The sequence below is a fragment of the Chiloscyllium plagiosum genome, chromosome 10 (genome assembly GCF_004010195.1).
Source record: "Chiloscyllium plagiosum isolate BGI_BamShark_2017 chromosome 10, ASM401019v2, whole genome shotgun sequence".
Classification (NCBI taxonomy): domain Eukaryota; kingdom Metazoa; phylum Chordata; class Chondrichthyes; order Orectolobiformes; family Hemiscylliidae; genus Chiloscyllium; species Chiloscyllium plagiosum.
This window is the reverse complement of record NC_057719.1, coordinates 49,978,575-49,992,912: the sequence shown is the minus strand read 5'-3', so window position 1 is coordinate 49,992,912 and position 14,338 is coordinate 49,978,575. Positions and strand designations below refer to the sequence as shown.

The 14,338-nt window shown below is 40.9% G+C and overlaps 1 protein-coding gene across 1 annotated transcript in view; it reads left to right on the top strand.

Moving 5' to 3' along the window:
• Positions 1-14,338, top strand: part of LOC122553636 (armadillo-like helical domain-containing protein 4) — a 109,143-nt gene that overhangs the window by 84,057 nt on the left and 10,748 nt on the right. The window contains exons 7-8 of the mRNA XM_043697748.1: positions 12,731-12,762; positions 13,391-13,525. Coding sequence (XP_043553683.1) covers positions 12,731-12,762; positions 13,391-13,525 — 167 coding nt within the window. The remainder of the gene's footprint in view (positions 1-12,730; positions 12,763-13,390; positions 13,526-14,338) is intronic.

The window sequence follows — 14,338 nt, the reverse complement described above, 5'->3', positions numbered from 1 at the left end:
TGCAAACATTCAAGAAAGAACGAACACTTTCTTTACTCCATAATAAGAAAATGTTTCTAACTCCCCTGTAAACAATGTGAGTTAACCATAAAGTATACCATTACATAAAGGTGTCTGCCTAGAATCATAAAATCCCTCCAGTATGGATGCAGGCCATTTGGCCCATTGAGTCCACATCGAGCCTCCAAACAGCATCCCATCCACACACACACCCAGCCCTATATTTCCCATGGGGAATCCATCTAGCCTGCACATCCCTGAACACTATGGGCAATGAGGCATGGCCAATCCATGTAACCTGCATGTCTTTGGACTATGGGAGGAGCACCCAAAGAAACCCATGCAGACACCAGGAGAATGTCTGCATGGAGTTTGCACAGTCACCCAAGGCTGGAATTGAACCCAGGTCCCTGGTACTGAGGCAGCAGTGCTAACCACTGCTGTCAGCCATCGTGCTGCCCAAGCTACTTTCTAAGCTACTTCCAACAAAAATATGATTTGGACATGAATAAAATTAAACCAATGTAATGTAAGTATAAAAAATACCCCTGCCACTTTTGTGGTTTTAATAAGACTTATTAATGTTGATAGCAATGCAATTGATCAGGAAAGTAGTGGTTATGATGAAGAGCCGCAGTTTGGCTAAGTTTATTGCCTGTTCATACCTGTGGCATTGATGGCTGTTGGTGAGGTTCATCACCAAAAAGCTTCCACACATTAAGATTGCATGTGTCTCCCACAATGTTGCTGACTTCCAATTTTAATTGTAATCCTGTTGGAACTACAAAAGCATTAGAGCACAGATGGCTCACATTTGTATTCTGTGAACTTGGTTTAGTGGTTTAATGTTTTAATTTGGTGTTAGTAAAACACCATCGTTGGGATTTTTTCACAAACCTTACATCATTGAAGGAAAGAAAATGTTTTGGAGAATCTCCAATGCAAATGATGTAATTCCTTTAGCTTCAATAAGAGAGGCTTCAAACTTCTCAGTATCTGGAAAATCAAAATCGACAAAACTATTGGATTGAGTCTTGAGGGTTTTTTAAGTAAGTGTCGGTTTTGTCAAATTTCAAGGAGGCTTTCTTTCTATGAGGCTTTGCAAAATCTTTTGTTGCATCTTCTACAACTCACTTTGTTAACTGCTTACTCTGCTCCAAAGCACCCCTCTTTCCCAATTCTAATCCCATTTTACAATTCCTGGAAGAATGCACTACTCAAATCACTGGGATAGTTGATAAAATACTGACATCTCTGATGCCTACGGAGGCCACACCATTAGACTATGGTAGCCTGGTCTAAAGTCACTATCATCTCTATGATCCTTAGGAATGGCCAGCAGTGCTGCAAGAAGGTCAGTGACATCCTCTGTTCCACCAAGTTAGGTGCCTCACTCTATCTCTGCTACCGCATCCACTTCCCAAAAAAGTTTGTGCTCTCCCACTCTCTCTATTGCAAGCAATGTCTTTCCTCACTCTTGTTACCCCTCAGCCTTCCATAACACTAATCATATACAGCCTCTATACTACATGCTCTCTTACCTAGGGCACCTCACGACCTTTCAACCATCTGTGCCAGCTCTGTTGCCCTTTCATCTTATTCAATTCTTCTTTGTCTCTCATTATGGGAGAAACTAGCCCATAACACAGTGGAAAGAGCCTGGAAGGTTCTGTCATCAGGCTTCTCTTCCACTGAGGAGAGAATTCTGTCCCTCAAAGGAGAAAACCAGGACCATTCCTGCGGGGATGTCGAGACATCCAAGTCCCACCAACTGATTAAGTATCACTCTCTGCTTTTCATTGCAACTCTCCCATTACCCACTGTTAGTGTCATTTGTTGCCACTTCCAACCATTGGCTGCAATGCCATCTTTCTCTTGTGCTGTCCAGATGCCAGTGATATGGTTGGGATGGAGAAGCAGTTTGCTCCAACAGAAGCCACTGCCTTGACCTCTGAGGAACAGCAGCAATGCTGCCTCCTGTAACCCTACCAGCTCAGATCCTGCCACCTCAGTGGAAATGTTTGGAAGTGCAAACTGGTGAACAGCTCTTTGACAGCTTCACAGCTCGCCAAGGAAGGAATACCCCAAGGTGGAAGCACTCTGAGGACTGCAGGCAGGAGAGAGGCCCATGTGGTGTCAGCAATCAGGGACTTCGTCCATATGCACAGGGGCCAGCAGAGGTAGCTGGCAGGGATGTGGTAGTCAATGGCTTTCAAAGTTCAGAGGCTGCAGGACTGCATCCACGCTAAGGGGTCCCAGCTGCCTCAAGGAGTGATTATCTGGCTGCCTTCATGAACAGGCTGATGGTTGCCTTGGAGGGCCAGGTCCTGCACTCCTAGCCTGTTGGATGTGTGCACACATCTTCAGGACTTGAGGCATGATGTCAGGAAGACAGAATCTGGTGTGAACCCCAGTGCCCCTTCCTCACAGGGAGTTAGGGCAGTGCCAGGAAGCACCCAATCAGAAGTGGAATCACTCACAGGACCCTTAGAAGTTTCTTCTTCGGACAGCGCAGAAATGCTGGGTCTTCCACTTCTACCCTACCTGTCCCTCTCAGACCCTTGGGGTTTCAAACTGAGAAGAGTCCACGTACCTCTGGCAAGAAGACCCTCAGCATATGTGGTGATCATGTACAAGCGCCCCAACCATCCTCCAAGGCTGCACAGCTGAGCATGCTACCTCGACCGCATCTGCAGAACCTGGGTCACACCAAGGTGTGGGAAGTATTGGGAGGTGGAGGAAGAAAAAACATTTCAGGATACATAGTGACATGGCTGACAGTGCAATGTAGCTAAAATCTTAGTTCCATAACTGTTAATGGTTTTGTACGACATCTGTTTGAGTCTAGCCCTGAGTGTAACAGTGCCAGCATGATACCTAACAGCATGTCCATACAAGATGTAACATGGATTGATGCCTGAGAGCCTACTGCAGCATGTGGAAGCAAGATGAAGGGCAGTGGATTCTGCTGGCACCATTGTTCCTCTTGGTTAAATGCCCAAATCTTTCTCTGACCTCTATCTGAAAGTAGTGATATTGAATGAAGTGGTCAGTGATGTCATGCGTAAGCAGCTAATGCATTAGGATAGTCAGGGATTAAGAAGCCAACAGACCTGGGTCCTGTACATGGGCCAGGTGTAATGTTGGTTCCCTTTTTTAAAAGGGCTTCACTTTGGTGAGTCTAACATCCTCCTCCCTCACACACAAGTTTAAACACTTGTCCTGCTCACATTGATTGTGCTCACTAGCATTTTCATTGCTATTGTGTAGTTTTGGTTTCCAGCACAATGGAGGGCAGCAGTGAGCACTTTTCATGCAGTGGTTTTCAGCCTCCACCTCTATGTATTGGTGAGGCCTCAAACACCCTGAGCCCCTTCCGCAGACTCCATAGGCTTTAGGCCTTTTGCCTGCCCAGGTCTCCCTGTAACCTATCTTTATGAATCTTCATTTACCCACCATATGCATCCCCCCTCAACCACTGGCACGAGGTCACCATGTCAGGTGTAATCATGTATTGCCCCCACCCTGAAACCAGAGTGCTCCTGACCATGCACGAAACAACCCCCCACCCTACCCATTCTTGCACGTCCTTTTACCGTATCACTGCACTGAAAAATGCAGTTGCCCTTTTCACAATTGTCCCCCTGCCCCCTCCCCCCCCAAGACTGTAGTTGCCAATACCTATGAGCAAGTTCCCTGAGTTGCCTTTCCCTTTCTGCAGTAATGACAAAGTCGTTCCTTTCTCCTTATTTTCTCTGGATAGACCAACCTGACTGGCTGACTGTGGCCAAGTCCCTGGAGTGACCTAAATGGGCACAAGAAGTGCCTAGACCCATAAATGATGGCTGTACACCTCCTTGATGGCATTAGCACTAACCCCTGGATTAGCTGCATGGAATCACAGGATTTACTGTTACCCACTTCCCGGATTGCTGAGCATAGAACTTCCTAGCCATGAACACTCTGACTAGATGCCGGACCATGGCTAATCCCTTAGACTAATAGCAGATGCTGGCCTTAAATTACTGTGCTGGGATTCCCTGACACACAGACACCTTCAGTGAGCACTACTCCCCTAAGACATTTCAACATAGATCCCTGCTTCTAGCACAGTAGTCTTTTTGCCATATAAGTTGATGGCACATGTTGGAACACACTGCTGTACTGAGGACTGCTGACCAGCAAGGCCAGCTGCTTGGTTGTGTGATTACACTAATTAGCAAGGCAGGGATGCTGTGAATAACCATGTAAGCAAGTGCAGAACAAGCAAGATGCCTTGAGATACAGCCTGGTCTAATCTCTGTTGTGCGTGTCTGTGCACACTCACTGTCATTGCAGCAGCCTGATTCACCCTGTAATACAAATCTATACTTCCCAAGTGTCCTCCAGGGAATCAGAGATGTTGTGAGAAATCTCAGGAGTGTTTTCAATTATCCTACATGTCAATGTCCCTGGCCAAGTGTTGCATGTAGCTGGTGTCCATGAATTGTGCTCTGAGATACTGTGGTGGCCAACTTGGAGGATGGTCACAGCTAGCGGTGAACTGAAGTGCCCAGGTACCCACTCTAACTTGTGTGCCAAATTTTCAGTGTCTAGTTTGCTCATGGCAGGTGGTAAGATTGGAATCTGCATAATCATGAAATGAGATGTGCATTTATTAAGAAGCAATAATCCCCTTAATAGGTAACCCACTGCTGCCTAGCTAATTTTGCCTCAACGCCTGGAATGTAGTTAAAAGATTCAGTATGACATTTCTCACCACAGTCAACATTGCTCAGGCCCCTATAAGATTCTGCCCACACTCTAATTAAAAACCTTAATCTCTTTGATTAATGCTGAAAAGGACTTGTATTACATAGCCAAATTTCCAGATTAAAATACTGATCTAGAATGAATCTGTGATTTCTCTTTTGCCTTTCTTAATGTGGCATGGGTTGGGCCCTGAGACTTGATCCCATCACCATACTCCCTGGTATTACGTGGCAGCACTACGATATTTATCATTATTGTGTTATACTTACATTCTGGTGGACAAGACAGTAGTTCATCAAAATGTGTTTTGCGAAGCTCTTTTTCTTTGATTTGTTTCCTTCTGAGCCAATTCTGCAATCCTCCTTTGCATTGAAGTAAAATTCAATTTAAAAACACTGCATTAATATCTTTGAAGTATATTAATTGTAACAATAAATAATTGCTAGCCTTTACCAACTAACACCCACTAGACTCACTCGCAGGCATCCAAATGCACCTCCTTTAGCCCTGGATGTGGATGTTTTGGTGCTGGGGCAAGGTTGTGATCCAAGAATCTATTATTTTAACAAAGTATCCATCCCCAACTAATCCACAGTTTGGGGCCAAAATCCCGCAGTCAGCCAAATGAGCACTCTGTATGATTGATGTGTTTCTGAGAATGAATATTTATTTGACGTTTTCAGGGCTTCAGTTAGGGTATGACATAACCAGCAGTGAAATAAAATCAGTGTCTAAACAGACCTTCCCGAGATGGTGTCAAGTCAGTTATGACTGTGCTCCTGAGCTGAGATTGTATTTTACAGCTGGCTGGACTGAGTTCTGTTCCTCTCAAATGGACAACACATCAAAAGAGGTGGGTTGTACTTTTATGATGCCACAGAACATCACAATTGTCCAGGTCATAGCTGAAGTCAGAAATGATTTAATTTGTGAGAATAAGATTATAATATTTATTTTAATGTATCAAAGGATAGCAAGAAATCGCATTGTCCATTCATGCTGGTTGATCTGTTCAAGCAATTCTTCTTGAGTACAGTTCCCAGAAAATTGGAGCTTCAGAAAAATTGAGAAGATGCTTAATATGCATTTGTAAACCCATAGGTCTGGGAGAATGGCTGTCTGAGGGGTAGACAAAACCGTCAAGCAACTCATTTTCAGATTTAGCCCAGTACTTAATCAGTCAGATGCAGTTGATGATGTGTAAAGAACTTTTGAAATGAAACCAAACTAAAATCGATTTCACTTAATATGGATCTGAAAACCATGATTCAGCAGACTTGTTTCTTGAAGTAGGATTACAAGGGAACAAGAAGGTGAAAGACTGCAGAAAATCTTTTAAAGTAATTGTGAGAAGTACTTTAAATGTCAAACAAATTAGAGTTTTTTTGGGCAGTATTTAATGGAGGTGATGAGGCTCTCGTCTGATGTCAGGAGAGCTGCCATATTCTGAGCATAACCACCATATTAAGTGCCTAATTGATCATCAACAGGCCTTCCCCTAGGACACAGAGTGGAAATACCAGCCCTTGAGAGCCACCAATAAGTCAGTGTTGCCAGAGAGGTGGTGGCTGTGCCAGCTATGAATTCTGCAGAGGCCTAGGATCATTGAGGGGCTCAAGCCATGAATGAATGATGGTCACTGGGTGAGCTTGTGATGGCAGGGGGAGGGTATTTTCAGCCAAGACAAGGTGTTGCTCTGAAGGGACCCCAAGGGTATTCCAGTGCCCAGTCCCTCAATCAGGTACTGATTCCCTTTGTGAGAAACTCACCATGGGACCAGGCAAGCCAACTCAAAGGTACAGCCTCCCTGCAGAGAGAATTCCCCACCTGGCCCTGGATGAATAATTGCCCTCTTAATTTGTCCTGCTGGCAGGGCAGGAAGGTTACCCATGAACCTTGCTACTCTGTTCTTTATCGGGGTAAAAATAGATAATGGATGGTCCACCTCTCTCCAACCTGATTAAAAGCCTCAGCACCACTAAGTCTGCCATGAGGCAGGGAATTAAACTCCACCCTGTCTGTTGGTATTTACAAGTTGGGAAGCATTTGTGAAGAATAATATTGTGTATCGTGTCTTATTGATCTGAAAGTCTGGATTGGTGGAGATCAGAGGATGCCAGAAGTTTAGTGATTGTCCACAACTAATTTTCTTTTAGTTTAGTGACTGGAAGATGTGTTGAATGAAATTAAGTCTCCAGGTTAAATTGCAGTCTTTCAAACCACTTAACTGTATTGTCTTGGTCAGTGTATTGCAGTATGCTGAGAATATGGTTTATTGAAATGGAATTTAACCTCAGACAACATTACCTGCAACTATAGTGTAATTACCTGTGTATAAGTTAAATCAACAAATGAATTAAGGACAAGGGAGCACTGCAGTAACATTCTACTTAAATTCTTGCAGGGCAGTAATTTGTTAAGAGCGTACTGCAGTGTTCAGTGCATCTCTCCGACAAGGGGAACTGAACAGGCAAAAATGACTGCAATGTGCCATGCTGGAGGCTTGTTGCAATGCTTATCATTTGCAAATGCTATTAAAGCCATGGTTAAAAGGGGGGAAAACGAGGGGGTTATACCATAGAGATCACAGTTCAATTTTTCTTTATATCTTATGCACTGACATTTTTTTTCAAAGAGTCAGTTAGGTTGACTCTAATTTTCTTATAATATCATTACCTATTGTTACTTCCCTAGCCTTGACACTTTTTTATGCAGGGAATATCGCTGCAAATCTGTGGATTATTGTCCTTTTGGTTGTCACATCACTCAGATGCTGTTGATTATTGCGGCTTCTAAATGACCAATGAAATTGAGATACTGCAATCCCTGGAAATGCAGCTCGATCCTTTTGAATGATTTTGAGGTGCTCCATAAATTGCTTTTTCAGAGGCTTGGGAAAGGTATTTTCGATATCAAAGGCCCAAAAGGCTCGTAATCAATTATGAGGCAATAAATTTAATTCACCAGACCAAAAATGTGAGCAAGACATTGAAAACCTGTGGCCAGTACAAGGCTTGTGGTTGTTTGCCCCACACTCCTTCTGGGAGAGACGAGGAAACGTTGCTGGAAGCCTGTTTGCAAACATTCAAATCATTCTACCCGCAGACAGAGTGGAGAATGAGGGAATAGGAAAGGGATAAAAACTTGCCACAGCTGAGGGGCCAAAATCAGAATTAATCCTCATTTCTAAAAGGAAGAATCATATCACAGAAATTAGTTACTCTTAAAATTTTGGCAAGATGAAGATTTTGTAGAGTGTGATTTTTGGGGTTCAAATTGGGGTTCTTTAAATTGTACAGCATTTGATAAGATCAACAAAACTTGGACAGATGTGGTAAATCAGAGTTCAGGCTAATGAGAAAAGTATTAATATGGAAAATGATTAACAGACTGGAATGGATAGAGAGCATGAAGCTATTACTCCAAGTTATAGATTGGAGTTCTTTTGAGGACTTAACACATGCTGTGGACAAAGGGGAACTAGTGGTTGTACTGATATTTGTGGAAGGCATTTGGTAAGGTGCCACATCAAAACAGTTGTCATGTTGGGGGGGGGGGGGGGGGGGGGTGGTTAGCATATTAGCTTAGTTTGGTGATTGGCTGGCTAATGTGATGCAGAGAATAGGTGTAAATGTTTCTTTTTCAGGTTGGCAAGATATAATGTATTAGAGGGATTGCTGGAAGCTCAACTGTTTATCATTTATACAAATTACTTAGATGAAGGAAAGGAAGGTTTGGTTGCCAGATTTTGTGATGAAAATATAGCAGTATGTAGTTAGGACGAGGACACAAAGAAGTTAGAAAAATATATAAATTGGTTAAGTGAGTGAGTAAGGATGTAGCAAGTTGAGTGTAATGTGGCAAGTGTGAAATGGTCCATTTTGAGAGGAAAGCTATAAAAGAAGCATACTATCTAAATGTTGAGAGATTGCACAGCTGAGATGCAGAAGGATCTCAATGTCTGAATGCATGAATTGTGAAAAAGTTAGTCTGCAGGTACAGCAAGTATTTCAAAGAATAATTTTTATTGTGAGAGAAATTGAATACAAAAGGAGGGTGGTTTTTCTTCACTTATGCAGGGCACTGGTGAGATCACATGAGGGTACAAGGCACAGTATTGGTTATTGCAAGGTTTGTGAAGTTTTGTAGCTCAGATTGAAGTTTAGGGTGTAGGCTTGCTCGCTGAGCTGTAGGTTTGATATCCAGATGTTTCATTACCTGGCTAGGTAACATCATCAGTGGCGACCTCCAAGTGAAGCGAAGCTGTTGTCTCCTGCTTTCTATTTATATGTTTGTCCTGGATGGGGTTCCTGGGGTTTGTGGTGATGTCATTTCCTGTTCGTTTTCTGAGGGGTTGATAGATGGTATCTCGATCTATGTGTTTGTTTATGGCGTTGTGGTTGGAGTGCCAGGCCTCTAGGAATTCTCTGGCATGTCTTTGCTTAGCCTGTCCCAGCATAGATGTGTTGTTCCAGTCCAAATGGTGTTTTTTTTCCTCCATGTGTAGGGCTACGAGGGAGAGAGGGTCGTGTCTTTTTGTGGCTAGCTGGTGTTCATATATCCTGGTGACTAACTTTCTTCCTGTTTGTCCTACGTAATGTTTGTGGCAGTCCTTGCATGGAATTTTGTAGACGACGTTGGTTTTGTCCATGGGTTGTACTGGGTCTTTTAAGTTTGTTAGTTTTTGTTTGAGAGTGTTGGTGGGTTTGTGTGCTACTAGGATTCCAAGGGGTCTTAGTAGTCTGGCTGTCATTTCTGAAACTTCTTTGATGTATGGCAAGGTGGTTAGGGTTTCTGGCTGTGTTTGGTCTGCTTGTCGTGGTTTGTTCTTGAGGAATCCAGGACAAACATATAAATAGAAAGCAGGAGACAACAGCTTCGCTTCAATTGGAGGTAGCCACTGATGATGTTACCTAGCCAGGTAATGAAACATCTGGATATCAAACCTACAGCTCAGCGAGCAAACTTACACCCTAAACAGTATTGGTTACCTTTTTGTTTAAGGAAGGATATTAATGCATTGGAAGCAGTTCAGATATGGTTTAGTAGACTAATACTTTGAATGGGAGAATTGTCTTATGAGAAATCAGATAGTCTAAGCCTGCCCGTTAGAGTTTAGAGTAAAAAGTAACTTGATTGAAACATATAAGATCCTAAAGGACCTTGACAGGGTGGATGTGAAGAGGTTGTTTCTTCTTATGCTAAAATCTAAAACTAGCTATTATTGTATAAAATTCAGATGTCGCCCATTTAACAGTTTGGGGGAAATTTTTTGAGATCTTTGGAACTGTCCGTGAAAAAGCAATGAAAGCAGAGTCCTTGAGTAATTTTAAGGCAGAGGCAGATTCTTGTTAAGCAAGAGGTTAAAGGTTATAAGGGGAAGGTGGGAATGTGGATTTCAGGTTGCAATAAAATTTTATTGAATAGCAGAATTGGGTCAAAGGGCTGAATGGCCAACTCCTCTCCTGACTCATATGTTTCTATGTTTGTATGTAACAAAGGAACTGACAATCTCCAAAATTAATCTAGTGAACCCGTGTTGCATCTTTTCTAAGACAAGTATGTTTTTCCTTAGATAAAGAATTCAATGAAGTACACGATATTCTGGGTGTACTCTCACCAAAGTACTTTATCATTGTAGAAGGGCTTCTTTATTCTTGTAAGGGTAGTGCAGTGCCTTGATTTTTTTTTAAAAAGGCTTTGAACTAAAGCAAATAATGTTTTTGTCATTATAGTCAACAAAAACTGATTCTTGGACATGGTCACTCCTAAGTGTACCAGTAAATATACATAATTGTGAGCTCAGTGCTCCAATAGGTAATCTAGCTGCAGTTGAGTTTGATGGCAAAATGGCAAAGTTTCAGTCTCATGAGTTGCAGGCTTCACCTAGTCAGCAATTTTAAACTATTCCAGAAACCAATAAGCACTTCAAAAAATCATAGCAAGAATTAATAGCACTCAATCAATAACCAACCTGTTATTTAATTTGATAATCCTTTCAAAGCTTTGGTGATGTGGATGGGATAAGGGATGTTGTTTCTGCCACTGAATGTTGTGTTCAGCTATGTGATGTTATGAGAGATTATCATTGAAGTGTTAAGCTCCAACTGGCAGGCCTGCTGTCAAATAGAGTCATATACCAATTACTGTCTTGATCTGACTATCCTACCTTATTCTTCTGGAGGCTTCCTGCATGCATGAACATTCTCTCTCTCTAACATGACAACTTTTGCCATTTTGCAGGTAAAACAGCATTTGTCACACTGAAAAACTGAGTAAAATGAGGTCAGGTTTCATGGCCAATGATTTAAGTTCAGTGGTGTCTTCCACTTACATGGACCTTTGCTGATGACTACAGCAGTGTTTTGATTCCAGAAAAGGGAATTCAATATTTTTACACTTTGTGTACACCAACTTCAATTAGTACAGAATTATATGAGTGCAAATGTGTCCTTTGAATTCATTTTCAAATAATGAATTATGTAATTTGCAGTCAATACTCAGCAATTCTCACTAATTAACTGTAGATGATTGGATTTCAGAAGCACCAGCATTTTGATCAAATATATAAAGGATTGATAGCTTTTAAAATGCAGATAAACTGTTGTAAATTTGTGCCGTAAAAAAGATACATCTCTGAACGTGTTATTCTTGTACAGCCATTCTTGGCAATAATGCTGTGAATAATTTATATCATCGCTTATGCTACCTGATAATTTCTGGGTCACATTGTTGTTAATCTTCAGCAAAAGTAGCTAGAAAGCAAATATCATTGCCACAACTCCATTCAAATTAATGCTGATTGCAAATTTTGCTGCACCACCACTGTTCACACTACTGTTACTTAAACTGAAAAATACTGGTGTTGAAGATCTCTCAGCAATATGATTTTATGTGCTTCTTTAAAATGTTTCCTTCTGATGCCTCATTATTCATATTTAGAGTGCAACAAAATCCATTGAAAGAGAATCCTCAGACCCATAAACATAGTTATAATTCCTCACTTCAAAGGCATAGAGTTGAACACAGCAAGAAGTGCATTATTGACCAGAGCACTGCCAGTGAGGTACAACATTTGCCATTGTAATCATTCCCTTGTAATACGAGCAGAGTAATGGAATATTTGCTGTTATTTTGTTGTTATTGAGACTGGTACTTCAATACTACCAGTATAAGAGCTAAATCTTATGTTGATCATCTCCAAAGGGTGTGCTCAATTCTAATTATTCCCATCTCTCAGTATCCTGATAATGATTCATAGTAGCATGGATTGGAATTGGACCACAGTGTAAAATTATGGTCCTGAATCTTGCAGTACTGCTCATCTGGGCAAGTAAACTGAAGACAATAATTTGATTCACCTTGTGTAAGAGAGCATACAGTGTCTCCCTCAAGAATCTAATTGTCACCTCAATAAAGTATAACTGAGTAAGGAATGGCAGATGCCTAACGGTGAGTGCTTATATCTCATTAACTTTCTCCATTTTACTTATTGAGGTAGTGAAATCATCTGTACCTCTGGTCTTTAGGTACAAAATGAAAGACAAATTGAGTTATTAAGAAACACTCAAAGCATCTTTACAAATTCTGTTACAAGTTATCTTCAATGTGTTAGTTCTGAAATAAATAAGCCTAATTTCTGAGTAATAATTTTATAATTTTAAACTTGAGGGGAAGAATATTTTAACCTAGTAATAGCAAGGTCTTTGCTGACTATTATTTGTTAATGCAATATAAGATTAGGGTTTATAGGCACTCTAAGGCAATCAGAATTATTTTCCAATTAAGCAATGTGCAAAATCAATCTATTAGCCATTGGCTATGCCATTTCTGATTCAGTGTTAAAGCCACTGACATGTTCTAATGATGTTTTCAGTAAATTTTGGCATAAAATAAAGAAATTCACCATTCTCTAATATTTGCATCAAATAATATTTATATTCAGTAATACAACTATTTTAATCTATTCCTTTTTCAGTAAGAAACTGGCTGGAGAAAATCAAAGACAAAGTAAGTGCCTTGGGATGATTTTTGATTTGGGCCCATACACTTATTCCATGCTTCAGTTCAGCACTGAGCTGTCTCGCATTTTGATGTTCTGCAATGTTAAAGATTCATTTAAAAGAAGTCACATTTGCCTTTTCATTCTTACTGTTTTAAACACTGCTTAGTTCCATTATAGTTGAAAGGACAGAAATAATTATCCTGTGGGTGGGTGTGTGTGTGTGTGTCTGTCTGTCAGTCACATTGGTAGCACAGTTATAAACCTTTTGCATTTGTTTCAATTGGTGAGTCTGAGCAAGATAGCAACATAATGAAGGTCGTGGAGAAGCCAGGTAACTAAGAGATCACCTATACTTAACTACACAAATGTAGATGCTGACAATTGTGGTTTGATTTACTCTTAAATCTTGCTGAATGCTGTTAATCTCAATGTTATTTCTACCAGAGTCTGGGTTAACATATTTGACTTTTGAGTCTGTGTTGTAAATTGAATAGAATCTGAACAAAATTATATACATTTCAGAATTAAAACCTGAAAGTTCGGAATAAAATATTTCACTATCCAAAATTAAACTGCAGGGAAAGTAGTGACTAAGTGTCATGACACATTTTTAAACCTTTTGTATGATTGCAGGCTGGTTATATGTCTGGGATGCTAGTGCCTGTAGCTGTTGGCGTGGCAGGGGCACTCTTCATCCTAGGAGCTCTCTATAGTTTCAAGGTGATGAATCGGAAGAGGAAAAGTGTTTTCAAAAGACGTGAAACAAAGGTAACTGCCAGAAAAGTATCTTGAGAAACCTACAATGCACTCTGTAACAGATCATACTTTTCCTTTGTTTGCTTTGGTTATTTATTTGGCCCCCAACATTAGATATCATGTCAATCTGTCATTCCCATTTCTGAAGGTTCATTAAACTGAGCCACATGATAATGTTCAAAATTTCATCTCAAATGGAAAAACAGATCATTTATTCTACATGCAAATTGATTGAAAAGACACAAAGACTTGCATACTTCTCAGGCACCTTTCACAACCACAATGTCCAAAAGTATTTCCAGCCACTTTAAAAGTTGTAAGGAGTATGGGAATCACTTTATGCTCAGCAAGTTCCTGCAAACAACAACGTAATGATGATTAGATAATTGCTTTTAATAATCATTATTGGAAGGATAAATATTAGCCAAGATAATTCCCCTGCTCTTCTTGGCAACACGTCCACTTGAGAAAGTAGATGGGGCTTCTGTTTATCTTATCTACATAAAAAGACAGTCTTCTAACCCATAGGCAAGAGTGCTGCCAACTGAATCATAGCCGACCAAGCAAATCAAACTGTGAGGTCAAGCAGAGATCTTAATATTTATCCTTCCACCTTGACCATTTGTGTGCCACAAGGTGTTTGTGAGCTGAGTGGGAGAGGGGTGAGTGGTCTGAGCTGTGACTGTAGATGGGGCAGATATGAGAACCAAAGGATTTCGGAAGGTGTAAATGTAAGCATACTAGGCAAATGGATATGGTGACCTTACAGGGCAACTATTTTGGTAATGATACCCAAAGTGGGGCAGAAAGTGAGTATAATGAGTA